Here is a 22,799-nt window from a genome sequence, read left to right on the forward strand (position 1 = left end):
ATAGTGATTAATAGAAAACAGTAGTGCTATGGTAGTAATAATGAAATAAAGAATATTTGGGTGAGAAGTTTCTCTTTATTAATCTTGGATTATGATACTAAAAGCAAACTCTTGGAAAAAAAAAAAGCAAACTCTTAGAGGATGATAAGTTTTTGGAATCCTAAAGGGAATTTCTGGGTACTTTCAAGGACTATACAGGTTTGAAATACTGGCTTTTCTATCTTGGTGGTTAGGAATAAAGGCTTTTTTTTTCAAATGTCCATTGACTGGTGTATTACTTTACTAGGGATGCCATAACAAAATATCATAGACTGGATAACTTAAACAAAAGAAATTTGTTTTCTCATAGTTCTGGAGACTGGAAGTCCAAGATCAAGGTGTTGGCAGGGTTGGTTTCTCCTGAGGCCTTTCTTCTTGGCTGGCAGATGGCTGCCTTCTTGTTGTGACCTCACATGGCCTTTTCTCTGTACATGGGCACTCCTAGTATCTCCTCTTCTTATAAGGACACCAGTCCTGTTGGATTAGGGCTTTACCCTTATGGCCTCATTCAGCCTTAATTCCCTCGTAGAAGATCCTGTCTTCAAATATAGTCACATTGTGGGTTAGGGCTTCAACGTATGAATTTTAGGGGGAACACATTTCAGTCCCTAATAACTGGTGAATGGATCAATTGTGGTTTTTTCATACTATGGAATACTACTCAGCAATAAAGAGAAACAAAATATTAACACATGTAATAACATGGATAAATCTCAAAAACATTATGCTAAGTAAAGGAAGTCAAACACATTGATTCCATTTATATGAAGTTGTATTAAGGGCAGACAAAACTAAGAAAGCAGACTAATGATTGCCGGGAGCCATGGTTTGGGGGATAAGATCAACAGCAAAAGGGCACAAGGAAATGTTTTAGGGAGATGAACTGTTCTAGTTTATGATGGCGCCGGTTGCATGGCTGTGTATGATTACCAAAATGGATCAAACTGTAAACTTACAATGGATGAGTTTTATTGAATGTACATACTACCTTAACTTAAACGAGAAAAAGAATAACTGCTTTAGAGCCGGTGTGGACCTGGATTCCATCCCAGCTCTGCTGTTTAGGTAGCTGAATAACCTGGACCAGTCATTCTCTTTGGACCTTAGTTTGCCCATCTGGAAATATATATTATGGTAGTTGCTTTGGGAATTAGAACAGACAACATTAAATATTCAACATATAATGCCTGGAGCATGGTAAATTATCAGGTTATTATATTTTACTTTATGGTATTTCTTTTCCTTTATGAAGTATGTAAGCAACACTAGTATTATACTTGCCACTTGTTAATGTTACTTTTTAAGCTTGCAAATGGAATGGAAAGATTTTTCTGAGAAAAATGGATAAGAGTCAAAGAGAAGAGGGTGGGAAGAAGGGATTTGAAAACATCCAAATACTTTATGGGAATGTAGTAGATGAAAATGTATTCCATCCGTTCAAGCATCATTTCTACCTGCTAAATTTATGTTATGAATAAATTGACCTTTTCAATTATAATTTGCCAGATTTGAAAATTACTGGGCTAAAACTATCTCACCTGCCATTATAAAGACAAAGATAGAGGCGGGGCATATATGGGACAAACTCCATCACTCCTGTGCTTTGGGAATTTACAGTCTAACTAGGGAAAAGGGGATATTTTTGTACTAACTTTAAGATCTTAACCCATCTTAGGTAGAATTTTTTGCATGACTAATACTTAGATGGAAGTTGAAAGGGACAATTAGATGTTCGAATAGAATTTAATTTTGTATACTGAAATGGTATTCAAAAAATAAGTTTACAAGGTGTTTTTAAGAAACTGATTTTATTGCAAGGAAGGTGATTAACAATTTGTTACTACAGTTAACTTTTAACAGCCTTGACAGATATTTCCAAGCCAGTTAGTAAAATGTACTAAGATCTCTGTATCTTGTTCATTTGATTTCATAAGTATGGCATCCCAGGGTGCTTAAGTTCCTGAAATGGGTGCATGCTACTTTGATCCACAAGAGAATGGAGATCTCTCTCTCTCTCTCTGTCGTGCCATGCACGAGTGTTTTTGAACCTCTGTAGTAGAATCTGTGTATGATGTTACTTGGCTTACAGAAACATCAGCAACTTTAGATGAATCCATGTAGCTGAAGATTTACTTTAGATGTTAAAATCAGATTGTAAGTTGCCCTTAGGGAATCACATGTGTGAGTGCAGCCATGTAAAACTGAGTGCAGGCCAAGTCTTAAGGAGTAACAGATGATCCATTTTACAGTGCTGCCTCCTGTGCCTAACCAAACACCATACAATTAACATGAGGTGTCATTCACAAGGTACTAGTCATTGATCATGTAAACTTATTTTTAGAGTAACTGGCATATCCCACTGCAAAGTACATGTACCATTTTATATTTATTCTGATGAATTGAAAATAAGTCTAATTTTTTTCAGTTTTGGATTATTCAGGTTTATGATTTAAAGACTACAAAAATGTTAGCATTTTGGACCTTCTACGTTAATCTTATAACCTTTTATCCCAGTGAATCGGTCTAAAATGTTTGTAACATTTTGTTTTTTATTAAAGTATAATTATATACCAAATAGTGTGCAGATCATAAATATACACTGCAGCTTGATATATCATCACGGAATTGAACACAAATTAACTAGTACCTAGATCAAGATCAAAACGTTACTAATACCCCAGAACCTCCCCTCAGGTTCCCTTTTGGTTAATACCCCTAGCCAAGGGTAACTACTACCTTGACTTCTAGAAATTGAGTGTAATTTTTTATGAGGTCTAAAGTTGTTTAATACATAATGAAACAGTAAAAAGAATTTTATCTGTAATGATGACGATTGATAATAAAGAATTAAAGTTCTTGGAGGAAGTAGTTCTTGGACTTTGAAAGTATATCGTATCTTGGCATATCTGGTATAAATCTGTACTAGCATAGAATATATTATATACCCAGAATTAGTCACATTATTTCCTTTTTTTCTATGTGGGATTGTTTTGTGCTGGCTCAAGCTAAGTTTACATATTCAATAGCCTTTCTTGTTTAAAAGTCATATTTGTTCTCAGGGTAAAGCACTACTTTTGTGCTCCCAAATTTCTCTCCTTGGTGTTCTCTTCATTATCTCTCCCTTAGGGAAGAGTTTGATTCTAATTAGTCTATTTGCAAATGGCCCTCATGAGCAAATTTTTTTAATATAAATTTATTTATTTATTTTATTTTTGGCTGCGTTGGGTCTTCGTTGCTGTGCACAGGCTTTCTCTAGCTGTGGAGAGTGAGGGTTACTCTTCCTTGTGCGCGGGCTTCTCATTGCAGTGGCTTCTCTTGTTGCAGAGCACAGGCTCTAGGCACACGGGCTTCAGTAGTTGCAGCACGCAGGCTCAGTAGTTGTGGCTTGCGGGCCCTAGAGCGCAGGCTCAGTAGTTGTGGTGCACGGGCTTAGTTGCTCCGTGGCATGTGGGATCTTCCTGGACCAGGGCTCAAACCCGTGTCCCCTGCATTGGCAGGCAGATTCTTAACCACTGTGCCACCAGGGAAGCCCAAGATCACTACTTTAAATTGGCTGCCTATTCCATATTCCATCTTTGCCTCCATATTATCAGAGTCTGCAGACTGACATGAACCAATTTTCTGTCTTCGATTAGAAATGGGAAAAAGAGAAGAATCTATAAAAATCATGAACTGTTTTAAGGAAGCTTTGATTATAACTCCCAAGTAACTGTGAAATACTGATGATGTATTTTTGCAGTTTCAATGTGAGAGATAAATAAAACCTCCTCCAAGGCAAACAAACAAACACCCAAAAAACAACTCCCAAGTATGCCTTTTGCAGCTCTACCCCATCCCCAGTTCGGGGTGCTGCTCCCCGCCCCCATGCCTGTCTGGGTCTATGCACTTTGTGTTCTCTATTACCTGAATGGTTAGCAGTTGAAGACTTGAGTGAACAGCATTTTCATTTATCCTTTAGGGATGTTAAGGTCTGATGAGTCATTTGTACCTTAGTATTGTAATCAGATTCTTTTCTATTGAGTATCTGGCCAGAAATCAGATATAATGAAAGAATAGGAATGTGTTGTTTGGGAGAGAAATGAGTAATTTTGAAATACAGAATGTTTGATTTTCTCTCTAAATAGAGGTTTTGCCTTGGGGGGTGTTGGACAGCATGACATCATTGGGGATGGGAGAAGGACAAAAATAAATGGTGGGACATCAAAACTGGTTTTCATCTCTTTTTTTAAGTGTTGTCTATTAGTGTTAATTCACCCATGTTATTATAAGTGAAGTAGGCTTTTGTGGGGGACCCAGCTAGGAAACTACCATTTATTATTCTGGGAAGATGAATTTCAGGTTCCAAATAATGAAAAGTGTAAAAGTTCCTTAAAATTTTATTTTAGACTGCATTCCCTTTGTAAGTGATGCAAACAGTAATTGCTATGTAAATTCAGAAAAGGTGTTTTTCGTTGAGAGTTATACCGAGGGACAGAGTTAGGGAGTAAGTAGGGTTTGAATAATCCTTTTTAAGCTGAATAATACTTTATAATATTTGTGTCATGGGAAAGTGAAGAGGCCAAAGGTGTATCAGTGGGGTGAGTACGATGTCTGAAGAAAAATGGAAACTACAAGGAGATGAGGTTGGCCAACTAGTATTTCAACTTTCTACCTGAAAAGTCTGAATTCTTTTCCTAGGAGAGAAGTAGTTTTATTTAGTTCTACCTTATACTGGGAATGTAACCCCAAATTATCCTTGTTTTTTAGTTTAAATTTAATGTTATAACATTTCATGCCTTTAAAAAATGGATTAGAGTTCTCACTTATTTTTTACAGAACTCGGGGTTTCAAATTTGAAAAACTTTGCGCTTTGAAAGTCATTTTAGATGACAGGATCTCTTAGCAATATATGTATGATGCCACAGTCTAGCTTTATTAAACATTGTAACAATGCATTCTGTGGGCCTTGAGTTTTGAGGGGGAAGAAAATCTTTAAAGTGCTCTCTTCTTCAGCATAGCCTGGGATGTACCCATTGCCTAATCCCTTTCTACTTTTTCAGTTCACTTTCTAGATGAAAAATATATTGTTTTCCCTGCATTTGTAATACTGTATGGAAAGTAACTGAGGAGGCTAAGAGAAATGTCACTGAAAATTTTACAGAAATACATTTTGTAAAGCAACAGCTAATTGTGTATAAAATTTCTATACAGTTTTCAGGGGACTCTGAAGTGTGTGTGTGTGTGTGTGTGTGTGTGTGTGTGTGTGTGTGTGTGAAGAAATTTAGAATGACCACCACACGCTGCAGATTTTATTTAGAATGAATGGTTTTATCTTTAAAGTGATGTCTGGTGGTAACATATAGTTCAAATGAAGATTTATAAATCAGAAAAAAATTTTAAAGAACTCTATCTATATCTGATATAGATAATGGGCCACAATGTAAATCCTTATAAGACTTGTGAAACTTAAGCACCCATTGTATCTTTTCCAGTGGCTGCCACATCCAGTTGAATTTCTCTTTAAGATTGTGATTTAACTTGTGCTTCATAAAGGTTTTTTTTAATATAATATGTCTGTAGTCAAGTTGAACAGTATCTCCAGATTGATTCTGAGAATACTTAGAAAAGGTTTGTGTGAATATTTTTTTATTTCTAAATTCACCATTTTGATACAAATACCCATGGTTTTCTTCTGTGTTTACATGCAGCCAGGAGCTATGGGCGAAGACGAGGTAAATTTTTTTTTAATGAGATCTTTTGCTTGCCAAATTGTGAGTAAATATGAGTGTGTGCGTGTTTATACCCGTGTGTGTGTAAAACAGTAATTATTGTGTGGTATGATGTTCTAGCTTAATTATTTTAGTGAAATAATTCTGTCACTTTCATTATAATTATTTTTCGTTAGTAGGTAATTTGTTCTTTTAATCCTAATAAAGACATAGCAAAGACTATTTATAACTGGAAGTTTTTGATATATGGTTTATTGTGAATGATCTTGAGGGAATAAAGGCCAAGCATACGTATTTTGTTGTTGTTCTGTGCCCACTGTTCTGTTCTGTTCTTTTCACACTACTTAGAAGACAGAAGTTAGGTTTTAGAGGGCAATTCTTTATCTTAGTAGGTTGGCTGGTGAATTTTTTTTGTGTTACATCCAGAGGCAGATCTACCTTGAAGCTAAATGAAAGTTAAGTTTCAGGTATCCTCACTTTCACGGGTCCCCTCCAAGATTTTTACCATATCATTGTATTCTTTTTCTTAAAGAGAGAGCCTCAACTTGTATAGGCTCTAAGCCCCATAAAACTTGCATTCTCTCCTGGCCACAGCCAAACAAAATAATATTGCTTTCATTTGTGTATTGCTGTAACCTTTCTAAAGCATTTCCATATCTGTAATTTGTTCAAATAATTTTATGAAGTAGGTAGGGTAAGTCTAATGTAGTGGAAAGAGTATGGGGTTTAGGGTCAAAGACTTAGGTTGGAATCACTGCTTTATCACTAACATCTGGTATCCTCATCTGTAAATTATGAAGTAATAAAACCAGTCTTTTCCAACTTCAAGAATGTTAGTCAGTGAAGTTATGGTATAAAATATGGGAGAGGAAAACTGATCCATGAAAACTGAAAGCATTCCATAGATGTCAGTTGCTTTGGTGCTCATTTGCAGAAGTTGGGAGAGATGAAGTAATTTCCCCAACTGTGAGATCTCAAAGTCAGAGCCAAGTCCAGAACCTTTGTCTTTTGGCTACTTATTGGGGATGTTTATCATTCATCAGGCTGTCTCTGACTCTGTAATTGAGTCCTGAAGATAATAATATTAAATTCATAGTATTTATTCCACAGTAAATGTTTGTTGAATAGGTGAATATTGGCAGAACCTAATATGTGTTTGAGTTACCAGTGAAACCTTTTATCATGATGGAATCATATCGTCAGTTTTGTTCTCATGTGGTGTGAAGAAAAACATTTGTATAGTTGATTACTTTTTAACCATGGAAATAAAGACCATTTAACATTTGTTAATCTTATAATTTTACAATTTCAAGTGTAGAAAATAATATTACTAGAAATCATTTTGTAACATGTATTTTTTTATTATTGCTAGGAAATTGATGGCTCTCGGGAAGGAATAGAGAAGGACATATCTGGGGGGTAGACAACAGGGACTATACTCTTCTTAGGCACTGGTCAATCACCAGATCTTGTCAGTATTTTCCTTCTAGTTTCTCAGGGCTTAACCCTCCCTTTCCATTCTATTGTTTCATGTCTCTGAAACACCACTTTGTCCTTCTCACCCTTGTTCTCCATTCAGGATCCCTATCATCTGGCTTCTCCCTGTTTCACCAGCCTCATCATCTCCATTTTTCCCCCCTCACCTTCCTCTGACCAATCCCTGTGCTTTCCAACTCTCTAGCTATTGCAAATACTGTCCACCTTTCCTCTCATTTACTTAACTAAAACCTATCTTTAGTTCATGCATTCAAGCCTAACTCGAGCCTAACCCCTTCCAGGAAGCCTTGCCCAGTGGCCTTACAGGCAGTGTTTTCCTCTGCTCCTGTTGCCTTACGTTCTTTCTGTCTTTTCTGTATGCCCTGATTCTTCAACTGGAGATAGGTTCTTTGAGGACAGTTGTCTCTTGTGCCTAACACTGTGACCTACATATAGTTAGCACTTATTAAATGCTTTTTGATGAGGATTGTTTGGAAGTAAAACCCCATATCTATGCAGACCAGAGTTTGGCATTATATTTTTTCAAAATTATTTTATATTTAAAAATCATAGTATACTAAATACTAGACATCAAGAATATAAGATCACCTGTAGTTTCTAAACTCCTGAAAAAATATTTACTCTTCCTCTTTCTGTGTTGCCTTCCCCATCTTTATTTGTAAGGTTTGACTTAATCGTTTTCAGAAGCCATGATCATCTTTGCATCAAGTGCTAAACACTGCCTAGAATGACCTGGTCACTGCTCTTCATAAGTCTGCAATTTGATAGTTGTAGATGAAGAAGATAACGGCAAAAGAGAGAGAGAGAGTGAGTGTGTGTGTGTGTGTGTGTGTGTGTGTGTGTGTGTGTGTGTAAAGTTGAAAAAGAAGAGTCATCTTTTTAAAATGTAGTGACAAAGTCATATGGGATGGAGCAGGTGTACCTCATATCCACTCTCATTGCTTGAAATATACTCATCTGGGCCAGCATTACATAGTATAAATTTGATGATCTGGCAGATTTCCTCATGCCATTTATTTGTGTGATCAGGGATTATATTAATGCTTGATTTCTCTCCTCCAAACAAAATTTAGACTTTTCTCCAAAAGCATAAAAAGTGAACCTGCTGATGTGTGTTAACTGTAACTCATATTCTGTGCTTTACATACATGTTGGTAAACATTTTAGGATGAGTGTGTTAACTGTAACTCATATTCTGTGCTTTACATACATGTTGGTAAACATTTTAGGAAGAGAGGGCAAAGAGAACTATCTGTGACAGTTTTGAGATCTGTCAGCAAAAATTAGGCAGTGAAATCTTTCACCTCTCCTGGAAAAGCTTCCTGGAATAGGTAGAATTTTAGGAACTATTTGGATGATGGAAGAGGAGTAGGAAGCAAAGCACGCCAGGTATCTGATTCAACTTAAAAGAAAGCTTTGGGGCTTCCCTGGTGGCGCAATGGTTGAGAGTCCGCCTGCCGATGCAGGGGACACGGGTTCGTGCCCCGGTCCGGGAGGATCCCACATGCCGCAGAGCGGCTGGGCCCGTGAGCCGTGGCCGCTGAGCCTGCGCGTCTGAACCTGTGCTCCACAACGGGAGAGGCCACAACAGTGGGAGGCCCGCGTACAGCAAAAAAAAAAAAAACGAAAGAAAGCTTTGAGGTGAGATTGGCATGACCAGATGCTTGGAGAATATGTCTGTGAGTGGATGCAGTGGGGGCCAGATGGAGAGGAGAAGTTGGCAGTGAGATGGTCTGTGCTGCCCTGATGAATGGTTTTTGACACGGGTAATGTCAGGCTTTAGAAAGAGAGTTTCATGATACAAGTAATGAAAACAGGAGAGAACTTGGGCATCAGTTGACAGCTTGATGGGGAATCAAGTGTTGGAGGGTAGACTCTTTGGCAAATCAAGCGCTTCCAGTAGTACAGTTGAAGCAGTAGCAGTTGGGAAGAAGGAGAATTAGATGTGAAAGAATAGGATTTGAAAATGAATCTTGATTGTACATAAAGTTTTAAAATATTCAATTATATTTCCCATTGATACCCACTTTTATTTTAGAGACGGGTTTCAGTAGACAAAAGTTGATTTCCCTTGTGGAATCAAAATGACAGCAAAGAATCTTAACCTCTTCTTTGCAGAGTGTTCTTTCACAAGTTTTTTTTTAAACATCTTTATTGGAGTATAATTACTTTACAATGTTGTGTTAGTTTCTGCTATATAACAGAGTGAATCAGCTATACGTATACATATATCCCCATATCCCCTCCCTCTTGCGTCCGCCTCCCACCCTCCCTATCCCACCCCTCTAGGTGGTCACAAAGCACAGAGCTGATCTCCCTGTGCTATGTGGCTGCTTCGCACTAGCTATCTATTTTACACTTGGTAGTGTATATATGTCCATGCCACTGTCTCACTTTGTCACAGCTTGCCCTTCCCCCTCCCTGTGTCCTCAAGTCCATTCTCTACATTTGCATCTTTCTTCCTGTCCTGCCCCTAGGTTCTTCAGAAGCATTTTTTCTTTCTTTTAGATTCCATATATATGTGTTAGCATACAGTATTTGTTTTTCTATTTCTGACTTACTTCACTCTGTATAACAGACTCTAAGTCCATCTACCTCACTATAAATAACTCAATTTCATTTCTTTTTATGGCTGAGTAATAGTCCATTGTATATATGTGCCACATCTTCTTTATCCATTCCTCTATCATTGGACACTTAGGTTGCTTCCATGTCCTGGGTACTGTAAGTAGTGCTGCAATGAACATTGTGGTACATGACTCTTTTTGAATTATGGTTTTCTCCAGGTATATATATGTCCAGTAATGGGATTGCTGGGTCATATGGTAGTTCTATTTTTGGTTTTTTAAGGAACCTCCATACTGTTCTCCATAGTGCCTGTATCAATTTACATTCCCACCAACAGTGCAAGAGGGTTCCCTTTTCTCCACACCCTCTCCAGCATTTATTGTTTATAGATTTTTTGATGATGGCCATTCTGACTGGTGTGAGGTGAGACCTCATTGTAGTTTTGATTTGCATTTCTCTAATGATTAGTGATGTTGAGCATCCTTTCATGTGTTTGTTGGCAATCTGTATATCTTCTTTGGAGAAATGTCTGTTTAGGTCTTCTGCCCATTTTTGGATTGAGTTGTTTGTTTTTTTGATATTGAGCTGCATGAGCTGCTTGTATATTTTGGAGATTAATCCTTTGTCAGTTGCTTCGTTTGCAGATTTTTCTCCCATACTGAGGGTTGTCTTTTCGTCTTATTTATGGTTTCCTTTGCTGTGCAAAAGCTTTGAAGTTTCATTAGGTCCCATTTGTTTATTTTTGTTTTTATTTCCATTTCTCTAGGAGGTGGGTCAAAAAGGATCTTGCTGTAATTTATGTCATAGAGTGTTCTGCCTATGCTTTCCTCTAAGAGTTTGATAGTGTCTGGCCTTACATTTAGGTCTTTAATCCATTTTGAGTTTATTTTTGTTTATGGTGTTATGGAGTGTTCTAATTTCATTCTTTTACATATAGCTGTCCAGTTTTCCCAGCACCACTTATTGAAGAGGTTGTCTTTTCTCCATTGTATATTCTTGCCTCCTTTATCAAAGATAAGGTGACCATGTTTGCGTGGGTTTATCTCTGGGCTTTCTATCCTGATGCATTGATCTATATTTCTGTTTTTGTGCCAGTACCATACTGTCTTGATTACTGTAGCTTTGTAATATAGTCTGAAGTCCGGGAGCCTGATTCCTCCAGCTCCATTTTTCTTTCTCAAGATTGCTTTGGCTATTCGGGGTCTTTTGTGTTTCCATACAAATTGTGAAATTTTTTGTTCTAGTTCTGTGAAGAATGCCATTGGTAGTTTGATAGGGATTTCATTGAATCTGTAGATTGCTTTGTTTTCCTATGCAGCTGCAGCCCCTGTTAGAAACTAGCCTGATAACTAGTGTCATACATGATCTTTGCCTACACATTAAACAGCACACTTGATTAAAATAAATGTTGTGTTTTCATTTCACATGAGTTTTTATGGTCTCTGGGAGACTTTTGTCCATAAACAGAGATGTTGGCTATGCCAGTGCTTTAGATGTTTAACAGAATTTCTTAGTTAAAGAGCAGCCAGGAAAATATGAAGGATCTTTTTAAGTAATGTGAATGAGCAAATGGAAAGAATGATTGGAGTCACTTTACTGTTGGATTTACTGTGCATTGGTGTTACTATTGTAAAATGTACTTCTGTGTATATTTAATCCATAAAAACTATTGAAATTAATGGATGATTTAGTCAATAAAAAAGGTTCTAAGAATCCAATAAAACAAACTTGTGTATCAAGTTGGAGTTAGGTCTTTCTGCCAAAAGCCTGCCCAAGGCAGGAGAGATCAGCTGTATCAGTGAGACCATGGTACAAACATGCCATCCTGCTAATTCAAACTGGGGTTATGTGAGCTTTCTTGTCTAAAGGAATGGATGATCCCAGAGTGAAACATGAACAGCTGAGGAAATATCTGAGTGTTCATAGCTATAGTGTCTGAAGTATTGCTGCTTATAGTAATAGGAAAATTTTCCACTTTTGCAAGAAGTTGCTCTGGAAGGAGCCTAAACTAATAATGAAGGAGGGGTTCTGGGCTGTCCACCCTAATTTCATTCATTAAATGTTTGTTTGCCCATTATGGGTTGGATGAGGTGCTAGACCCTAGCTGTCTCTCTACTGAGTGTTCACTCTAGTGGGGGAGAGAGAGGTAATACATCAGTATTAACAAACATTTTTATACTCAAAAGTTGTGATAAGTACTAGGCAGGAAAAATGGGAGGGTCCCTTTAAGGTAGGATGGTTTTCTCTGAAGAGATGTTATTTAAGCTCAAACCCAAAGGATGGAAAGGATGGAAAGATTTATTTATCTTTAAATATATGTTTTATTTTGGAAATTTCCAAACATGCACAAAAATAGAATTGTTTAATGAACTGTGTACCCATCACTTAGCTTCAATGATTATAAACATTTTTGCCAATCGTGTTTCATATGTTCCCCCTCCTTTTTTCCCTTAGAATATTTTAAAGGAAATTCCAGACATCATAATACAGCTATTTTAACAGGCTTGAAGCATAGTACTGATAAATGCTACAACATTGATAAACCTTGAAAACATTATGCTAAGTGAAAGAAGGCAATTAGAAAAGATCACATGTTGGATGATTTCACTTTTATGAAATGTCCAGAATAGGCAAATCTATTGAGACAGAAAATAGACTAGTGGTTGCCTAGGGCTGAGAGGGTTCAAGGAAAATGGGGAGTGACTGCTAATGGGTTAGAAGGATGAATTGTATAATAAGTAAATTATTTCTTAATAAAGCTGTATTAAAAAGGAGTGGTGGGGGAGGGGAGAGGCACCTGAGGCAAGAAAGGGCTTTGTTTGAGGAAGTATATAGAGCCCCGAATGGCTGAGCTTGGTGGGAGAGAAGGGAGGGTGTATTAAGATGAGGTTGGAGGAAGGAAGGAAATCTGATCTTGCTGGGCTTTAGCTCCTGGTAAGAATTTTGAACTTGGTCCAAGTACAAGAGGAAATCTATGAATGTTTTAAAGCATGGTCAAGTGATCAGTTTTATGTTTTTAAGAGTACTCTGGCTGTTGTTTGGAGTAGAGTGAGAGAAGTGGGTTGTCTACATTGGAATGATGGTAGTAGTCTAGGCAAGAGATGATGGTGCTTTAGGATAGGATGATGGCAGTGGAATTGGAAAGAAGTGAACAAAAGGGGTTTTATGTAAGAGTTTTGTGTAATAAAAGGAATGCTGGGACTTCCTTGGTGGTCCAGTGGGTAAGACTCCACGCTCCCAATGCACAGGGCCCGGGTTTGATCCCTGGTCGGGGAACTAGATGCCACATGCATGCCGCAACTAAGAAGCCCTCATGCTGCAACTAAGATGTCCGTGTGTCACAACTAAAAATGATCCCGCATGCCAAGATCCCGCAACTAAAGATCCCACAAGCCACGACGAAGATCCTGCCGCAACTAAGACCTGGCGCAGCCTAAATAAATAATTTTTTTTTTTTAAAAAAAAGGAATGCTGTTGCCCCCAGAGATTTGAAACCTTTCATCTAGTTCAAATCTCTCATTATGTAAATGAGACTCAGATAAGTGAAATGTCCAAGGTCACAGAGTAAAACAACCTAGGCTGGAATCTGACTATCTTGACTTATAGCCAGTTTTTTTTCTTAAGGGAGACATGCTTCATAATCCATTTTTTAAAAAAAATCCCCAGAGTGACTTATTTCTGAGCTCCTTATAAAACTAAGATGGAAAGGGTCAGGCTTGGAGTGGAAGTATTGGGCCAGGAGTGCCCTGGAGCTGCTGGATTGACAGCAGAGACGTGGCAGCTCAGAGGTGAGGTCCAAGCAGTTTTAGCAGCACAGCATGGCTAGTGGGCTTTTGTTTTCCCCGCATAAGCTGCAGGAAACGGAACCTCCTGGGGAAGAATTATCTTGGACAAACCTTCCATGCTTAACTAGGCTTTGCAGGTTTCTTATTTGGCCCTTGTCTTCCAAGTCTCCTTTAGCTTTTTTTTTTTTAATAAATTTATTTATTTGTTTATTTATTTATTTATATTTTTAATTTTTGGCTGTGTTGGGTCTTTGTTGCTGTGCGCAGGCTTTCTCTAGTTTTGGTGAGCAGGGGCTACTCTTTGTTGTGGTGTGCGGGCTTCTCATTGCAGTGGCTTCTCTTGTTGAGGAGCACGGGCTTCAGTAGTTGTGGCTCGTGGGCTCTAGAGCACAGGCTCAGTAGTTGTGGCGCACGGGCTTAGTTGCTCCGCGGCATATGGGATCTTCCTGGACCAGGGGTTGAACCCGTGTCCCCTGCATTGGCAGGTGGATTCTTAACCACTGCGCCACCAGGGAAGTCCAAGGCTCCTTTAGCCTTAAGTCATCTCTACATCCAGAGATTTTTTGTCCATTTACTGGACCAAAAACTACATTCTGCTTATTAATTGAAAATAGATATCAGAAAACCAGACCATTGGTGGAAGAGAAAGCCAAATGGCCAAAGTGCAGCAGTTGAGAAGTATTTCTCCTGTTTCTGTTGAAATATTGAATATTTTCTGTGAAAGTTTCATGAGATTCTAAAGCAGATTTATATACTAGGTACATAGAATATAATTTTTGGTAAGTAACGTGACTTACTTAAAACATTTTGGTCTTGAGGAATGCCTTTTTTTTTTTTAACATCTTTATTGGAGTATAATGGTGTGTTAGTTTCTGCTTTATAACAAAGTGAATCAGCTACATACCGAGCTGATCTCCCTGTGCTATGCGGCTGCTTCTTGGGGAATGCTTTTATTAAAGAAAAGATGTCAGAGAGATACTACTTTAGTAAAGCAGGGCCTCTCATGGGATACAGTTTGGGTACATCCTCTTAAGTTTCAGTTTCTAGTAATGCATGTCCAGGAACTAAAATTATACCAGTCTTCCCAGGGACTGTTTGTCATGGGAGGATAATTTATGCCAACCAAATGAATGCACGAATACACCTCTTTAGTCTACTGGACAAATCGGAATACCAGTGTTTCATCTTATCATGGAGATGGATGTAACAGAAATATAATTTCAGTGGCTGATTATTTTTCTGCTAGTTCAAGAGTCACCTCTTCATAATAAGGCACTAAATTCATAGAACAGCCCTTCAGGAGCTTATAATTAGAGCATAGGGATATAGATGGTTTTCAGGCTTTGGAAAGATCAAATGAGCCATTCTGTCCCACATAGGAGTAATCCCGACAGTATTGTCAAAGTCCTCCTATCTCCTGTTGATATGAGCTGGGTAAATGCTGCAAGTTCTTAGTCTACCCTTCTGTCTTTTAAATGCTTCCTGCATACTAACTTTTTGTTCCATCAGTACTTGAGGCAGTCATGTTACAGTAAGGTTGACTAGATTCTAGATTTTGTATTCCATTCCTGAGCATATACTTTTTTTTTTTCTTAAGTCTTTATTGAATTTGTTACAATATTGCTTCTGTTTTATGTTTTGGTTTTTTGACCCCAAGGCATGTGGGATCTTAGCTCCCCGACGAGGGATCGAACCCTCACCCCCTGCATTGGAAGGCGAAGTCTTAACCACTGGACTGCCAGGGAAGTCCCATCGTATACTTTTCTTAACTTGATTGAACTTGGATGTTTCCCAAGGCTCCATACACTTCACACAATGTCTCTTTTAGTGGCTGTCTGCTACAGACAGATAATCTGCATTTCAGTGGTTCTTAAGTTTGAGCATAGGAATCACTGAGGAGATTTTTTAAAAGTGCAGATTTTCAAGTTTGACCTCCATGATTCAATTTAAGTAGATCTGAGGATTGAGTTCTGAGACCTGTATTCTTAGTTCTTTAACCTACAGTTAGAGAAACATCACGTATGTGTGAATTCTTAGCAGTTTCATTTCCAGGGGCAAATTTATTACTAAAGTCTGCGGTACTCTATATACTAATAATAAGACAGAAGTTTGGTTTTAAAACCTTGGAAAGTTTCTTAAGTACCCATAACCAATTTTTAAAACAGCCCAAATTTTTGCAATTAACATTTGCTTTTATTTTCTTTGCCAAAATACTCCGGGGAAGCTGTGGTTATGTTGGCCATGCAGAAAGAAAGTTCTCTTTGTTCCAGAATGTCTTGAACATCCGCTGCTTCTCCTCACTGATCTGGTTCAAGACTTCCTCATCTCTCAACTGGACAGTCACAAATTTGTTCAGAATTTCACCCCATCCTCCCTCTCCCTGGGTGCAGATTGCTAGTGGAGGTGATGTAGCTATTGTAGGATTTGGGGTGGAGGGAATAACATGGTCCGGGGCATCTTAGAGAAGTCATTCTGACAGGATGGAAGATGGATTAGATGGGAGTATCAGAGTCTTCAGGGAGTGAGTGTGTTTTTTTAAAAAAAGCTAGTATTAGAATGAAATAGCAAATTTGGAAAATGTGGAAATTTCCTGTTGCTTTTGTAATATATACTGTAAAACGAATGCTTGAACAAACAGAAGGAGGAGAAAAGGTCTCAATTTTCTAGGAACAGGATCCCATCTCTTGCCGTCCTCACACCTGTATGTTGTGTGCCAGCATTTATTTGCACATACTGTTTTCCTTTCTTGTCTACTGCCTCGCTTTTAACACTTACTGAATACCTATTTTATGTGCCCTTATTAGGACATGAAGATACAGTGGTGAACAAGTTTAAATTGGTTCTTGTCCTAATAGAGCTTACAGTTTCACGGGGTTGGGAAACGAGATACCAAATGAAAACCCGTATGATAGCATAATGGTAATTGAGGAAAAAATGTTAGGAACATTGCTGTGAGTGGATAGAAATGGGCATCTAATCTAATCTAGAAGGTTAGGAAAGTTCTACCTGAGTTTCAATGACTTTTCAGCTTAGACCTGAAGAATTAATAGGAATTAACTAGAAAACTGGGGAGTTGAGAGGAGGGTGTTTGTTTTGGGTAGGGGGAACACCTTGTCCTTAGGGCCTGAAGCAGGGAGGAATAATCAGAAATTTCTAAAGAGGTCTGGGTGATTGGAGGTTAGTGAACCAGAGGGAGAGGCAGCAACTATGATGAAGGAGAGGTAGGCAGAGGCCTTACAGTTTACAGTGTTTTTGTACTTTATCCAAATAAGGGTTGAGGGGTTTTAAGAATGGGGTGAAGAGTGTAGTTACATGTTCAGATTAATATTTGAAAATGGTGACTTTGGCTGTTTTATAGAGAAAGCATTGTGGGGTACAAGGTAGAAATCAGTAGATTAAATAGGTTGTTGTATAGACTCATTAGGCTGTTCAGGGGAGAGATGATGGCAATCTGGACCAGGGTGTTAGGACTGAAGGTGGAGAGAACTAAATGGATTGAAGAATTATTTTGTAGCTTGAGTTGGTAGGACTTAGTGAGAGATGGATTAGATATGGAATATGAAGGAAAGGGATGTCAGGGATGACTCCTAGATTTAGAGATTGAATTGAGTGTGGATAATAGTCATTTTTATTGAGATTGCAGAGGATGCTAGAGGCGCAGGTTTGGAGGGAAAGATAAGAGCTGTTTTGAAAGTTCTTTCTCTGTGGATTCTTATTCTTCACCTTAGAAACTCCCATTCCCACAAGATTCTGCTCAAAATTGTCCTCCTGTGAAATCACTATAAAGCCCTCCCCACCCCTCGCTCTTTTTCTGTAGAGCAGTAAATTGTGCCATTGTGTCACTTGGTAAAGTCTTCTCTTAGTATTTCTCTATTTTATAATTATGTGCTTGCCTATCTCTCACCAGACTTGATTTCTTTGGCAGCGACATCCAAATAACTATCTATCCTGTTCCTGGAATGTGGATAAACATTTCTTCAAGTGTTTTCCACTGAGTTATACATGTATGTTAAAGTTTCCTTTATCTTAAATCCAAGTAATGTTAGATTAAGTGATTTTACTGCAGAACTTTTCCCAGTCTTTGTATTCTTTTTTTTTTTTCCAGTCTTTGTATTCTAATATGGCTTGTGAATCTCTGGGAAGGGCATAAGGTGTGCAGTATTTTCCAATATTATTTAGTTCTCCCAATCCCTCCCCGCCCCACCACCAGCTTTTGTTTTCTGAGCATCTCATGTTACTAGTGTTGAGGGTAAGAGGCAGGGATAGGAAGATAATGTGGGAAATGCTGATTTGGGTGTGTGAGTAGGCCTAGGCACATAATTCACTGAGCGTGGACTATGTGAAAAGCAAATCCGACAGCCGTGGGAGAACATCTCTGGATGTTTTGGGGAAGCTCGTTTTGCCTATAGTTGCTGCAGATCTAGTTCTTTTACTCCCAATGAACAAAACAGACATCAGGGGATGAGAATTCACTGTCTATTGTTTGTCCTTGCCAGGCTAAAAATGCTAGGTAACACGAGGTGACAAATTTTGTTCTGTTTCTTTGTAGCTAAGCTGGGAAGAGCTGAACAAAAAATTCTTTGGTCCTTTTACTTATTAACTCTCAACATCAAAACAGTGCCTTTCTTATACCACCTGGGTTGTTCATAAAATAAACAGAGTTATATTAGTAACTTTTTTACAGAAGAATTAATGTTCAATATTTTTCTAGGGCTATTTATATTCTGTTTTAGAGAGTTGGCTGTAGTGATGCAGAACCTAGGTCTCAGGGAAATATAGAGAGGAGAGACTAAATAGGGAAGACAGTGTCCTGTTTTTGAAGAGTGTATGATTTATTTTAGAGGGGAATTTTTCTTTTTTTCAGAAGTTAGAGAGCTCAAGATAGTTCAGTTTTAGAGTGGATCCTAGTGGAAACCTTTACTAGGAACTCACTGACTCAAACAGGAAAAACAAATATATATATATATTTTTTTTTATTTTTAATAAATTTATTTTTATTTATTTTTGGCTGTGTTGGGTCTTCGTTGCTACATGCAGGCTTTCTCTAGTTGGCGGCGAGCCGGGACTACTCCTCATTGTGGTGCGTGGGCTTCTCACTGCGGTGGCTTCTCTTATTGCGGAGCTCAGGCTCTAGATGTGCGGGCTTCAGTAGTTGTGGCGCACGGGCTTAGTTGCTCCACGGCATGTGGGATCTTCCCAGACCAGGGCCCGAACCCATATCCCCTGCAATGGCAGGTGGATTCTTAACCTCTTCGCCACCAGGGAAGACCTATATATATTTTTTAAACTTAGATTTTATTTTGTGATGCCAGATGGCATTATTATGTTACATTTATTGACAGACTTTAACTGCTGGCATCTTTCTTATGTCATGTGGAGTGGGTCGGGCCTTTACTCTACAGACTTTATTTGGCTATAGAGTTAACAATAGACATCGTTTTTTTGAGTGATATAAAAAACAGCTTAGATTAATAAAGATGTCATAACCACATCTACATCTATACTCCCATATCTTAATTTACATGTCTTCATTTACTTGCCCCACCCTTTTTTATTGTGGATGTTTATTTCTAAATTGGAGTAGCTTGGAATGGCAAGGAAAACTTGATCATTTTTAGTACTGCTATCAGAGAAGTTATCAGCCTCTGTCATCAGTTTAATATTCCATCAGCTATCAGACCCAGTCTTTAGACAGGAACCTCTGAAATCACCATAAAGAACAATCAAAATCTGTCAATAAAGATTACTTTTCCATTTATTTTAAGAAAACCCTGGGGAAAGGAAAAACAACTGCTGAATACTTTTAGCAGCAGTGATAGGGACTGTATGAGTAAAACGTAGTAATTTTTTTAGCAGCGAAAACAGCTGCAATTTTTGACGCTTCTTCCTTAATATCGATCCAGTTGTTTCTGTGCTGTACATACCTTTACACAAAAATGATACTATAAACTTGTCTAGACCTGGTAACCTGCAGTTGCTTATTCTATTGAAAAAGTCACAGCTCAGGATATATTTTTTGGAATGCTTCACTCTGTGCTTCAACTCCTAATAAAGCATGTGTTGTCCAGGAAAATAATTTTAACCATAGAAACTCCCACATTTGTTTCAGGTCGATCTTCTCTCTTTCCCTTTGAAGATGCCTTCCTGGACGACAGTCACGGCGATCAGTCCTTGTCATCCGGCTTAAGTTCTCCCACTCGCTGTCAAAATGGGGAGCGAGTAGAACGCTACTCTAGAAAGGTGTTTGTTGGAGGCCTTCCCCCTGATATCGATGAAGGTACAATGCACTCACTTTATAATGACTTTATAAAGGCCAGGTTTGTTATTTGTGTGATTTGACCCTACCTCTCTTCTTGAAGGCAGCTTCAGGACGTTCATATCTTGGTGTCAGGAGTTGAGGATATTTGATAGATGGGGAAGTGAGAGATTGTGTACTTTAGGTCTGCTCTTCATACATAGCAGTCTTCAAACAACTTCCCATTTCCTAGTTATTTGTTTGGGGATACATTTTAAATAATAATGAGAGCTAATATGTATGAAACTCGTACCACAAGCCCATTGTTGTGCCAGGTGCTTTACATTATCTTGTTTAATCTCCATAGCTACCCTGTAAGGCGTCTCCTCCCAGCTCTGTTTTGTGGGTGAGGAAACTAAGGATCAGAGAGAAACAGCTTATCCAGGGTTATGCAGCTAATGGTGCAGTTGGAATCAAAATCAGTCTGATTCCAGAGCTTGTGCTCCTATCCATCACACCATACCATCTCATATTTTAATGTAGATACCTATTAATGAAACACCCCCTCTTGCCTTTAAAAGAATGAAGACTTATTAGAATATTTCCTAATAACATTTTTGAGATACTGCCAATCCAAAAGTGAGTTTCACTTATGCCTAAAGCCAGCCAACATATAGTAGGTTGTCAATAACTATTTGTTGAATGGACAAATAAAATAGAATTGTGACAAAGTTACCTCAAGGGAAATAACAGTGGCTCTAATTCTAGTAGGCTTTGGATCTGCTATAAAAACATTGTTAAAGCAGAATTGTTTTGCCAGTATTATTTAAGCTATGATATTTCTCTGATTTATCATGATTTTCTTTTTTTCATAATGAGAGAAGAATAGTCTCTAAAAATAGTTTTACTTTAGGCTTACTGCTTTAAGGTTGTACATTTTCCTCTAAACTATTCTTCTACTAGTGTTAATCTCATCCATGGATTGGATTTTTCTTTAAGACCAAGTTTTTGATCATGGCTGAGAGAGTGGCAATTTAAACCTGATTAGGAGCTCAGTTATAACCTTCTGCTTTGAGTCAAAAGTCAGAAGGGAAAGATAAATTTGTTAAGCTATAACTTTTGAAACATTTTCTTTATAGGCTGTGTAGTAGGTATGTATGAGAGAAAGAGATCATTGGCTTTAGCTTTTTCTTATCCCTAAATAGAATTACCTACTTATTGTCCCTACTCCTCACCAAAGGAATAATATTTCTAAAGCAATCTTAATAATAATCAAAGATTAATAATCTTAGAGATTATTTCACCACACAAGTGGAAGTGTATTTTAAATATTTTGTGTATTTTTGCCTCTTTTTCTAAAAACAGAGAACATTCCTATTTTTAGAATCTCCTTTTTACTTGACAGAGAGGTCACCTTAGCTAATGTCAGATTTTTTTCCTTCCAAATTCTTTATATCAGGTTTATTGGAAGTGAAGAAGGGAAGTGAATTATAGTTAGAAACACATTCTGCATTGTTGAAATACAATGGTGTTTCACTTAGTAAGTTTGACTTCTGTAAAAATGCTTTAGAATATAGCTCTCAAAACATTTTAAAATAGGACTTCCCTGGTGGCGCAGTGGTTAAGAATCTGCCTGCCAATGCAGGGGACACGGGTTCGAGCCCTGGTCTGGGAAGATCCCACATGCCGCGGAGCAACTAAGCTTGTGCGCCACAATTACTGAGCCCGCATGCTACAACTACTGAAGCCGGCACGCCCTAGAGCCTGTGCTCCACAACAAGAGGAGCCACCGCAATGGGAAGCCTGCGCACCGCAACAAAGAGTAACCTTCGCTCACCGCAAATAGAGAAAACCCGCGTGCAGCAACAAAGACCCAACGCAGCCAAATAAAATAAATAAATATATTAAAAAAAGAAAAAACATTTTAAAATAAAAAGACATATTTTATGCTATTCTGTTTGCAGTATTATTTTCTCTTCTGCTAAGAGTCCTTCTTTGTTTTGTAGACGAGATCACTGCCAGCTTTCGCAGGTTTGGACCTCTCGTCGTAGACTGGCCTCACAAAGCTGAAAGCAAGTCGTATTTTCCTCCTAAAGGTAATGCGCTTAAAATGTCTGCACTGCCTGCCTGTTGGAGAGCTAACATGATAATTCAATAAAAGGCAGCCTTTTAACTATGAAAACAGCTGTTGACTTTTCCCCCCAATTAAGAAAACATTTTAATGTTGATCATCTTTTCATATTTTACTGTTTCCACTTGGAGACTATTCTCCCAGGAGCACACTGACTGTTTCGTGGCATCTACTTTTATTGACAGTGAGATCCTGTGAGTTTATTGTGAACGAGCCTTGGCTAACTTTTCATTAACTGAGAGAAGAGATCTAGGGTTTTGAGGAATGTCAGCAATGGAAAAGAAAAGATCGTTTTGAGTCAAATTTTATTAGTAGCCCATAGCCCTATGGTTTTATAGATCTTATAAACCCCAAACTTGGGAAAGCTAGTGACTAAAGAATGACATTATATAAAATTACTTTTATCCATGTCTGTATCTTAAGTGACTTAGCCTTTTAACAGGTAGAGGGCACACTAACAAAGGACTCTTTACATGACCTTGCTTCCCTTATTATTATTATTTTTTTTTGCGGTACGCGGGCCTCTCACTGTTGTGGCCTCTCTCGTGTGGAGCAGAGGCTCCGGACGCGCAGGCGCAGCGGCCATGGCTCACGGGCCCAGCCGCTCCGTAGCATGTGGGATCTTCCCAGACCTGGGCACGAACCTGGGTGCCCTGCATCAGCAGGCGGACTCTCAACCACTGCGCCACCAGGGAAGCCCCGAACTTCCCTTATTATTATTTTGTTTGTTTGTTTGGGGGTTTTTTGCAGTACGCAGGCCTCTCACTGTTGTGGCCTCTCCCGTTGCGGAGCACAGGCTCCGGACGCGCAGGCTCAGCGGCCATGGCTCACGGGCC

General features: G+C 38.4%; 1 protein-coding gene across 3 annotated transcripts in view; it reads left to right on the plus strand.

Annotated features, from left to right (window-relative positions):
- Positions 1-22,799, plus strand: part of CPEB3 (cytoplasmic polyadenylation element binding protein 3) — a 176,693-nt gene that overhangs the window by 90,131 nt on the left and 63,763 nt on the right. For all 3 annotated transcript variants that reach the window (XM_082855036.1, XM_082855037.1, XM_082855038.1), the window contains 2 exons: positions 19,707-19,874; positions 21,839-21,928. In XM_082855036.1, the coding sequence (XP_082711162.1) occupies positions 19,707-19,874; positions 21,839-21,928 (258 nt within the window). The remainder of the gene's footprint in view (positions 1-19,706; positions 19,875-21,838; positions 21,929-22,799) is intronic.

The sequence above is a fragment of the Leucopleurus acutus genome (genome assembly GCF_964270905.1).
Source record: "Leucopleurus acutus genome assembly, chromosome: 14".
NCBI classification, from domain to species: domain Eukaryota; kingdom Metazoa; phylum Chordata; class Mammalia; order Artiodactyla; family Delphinidae; genus Leucopleurus; species Leucopleurus acutus.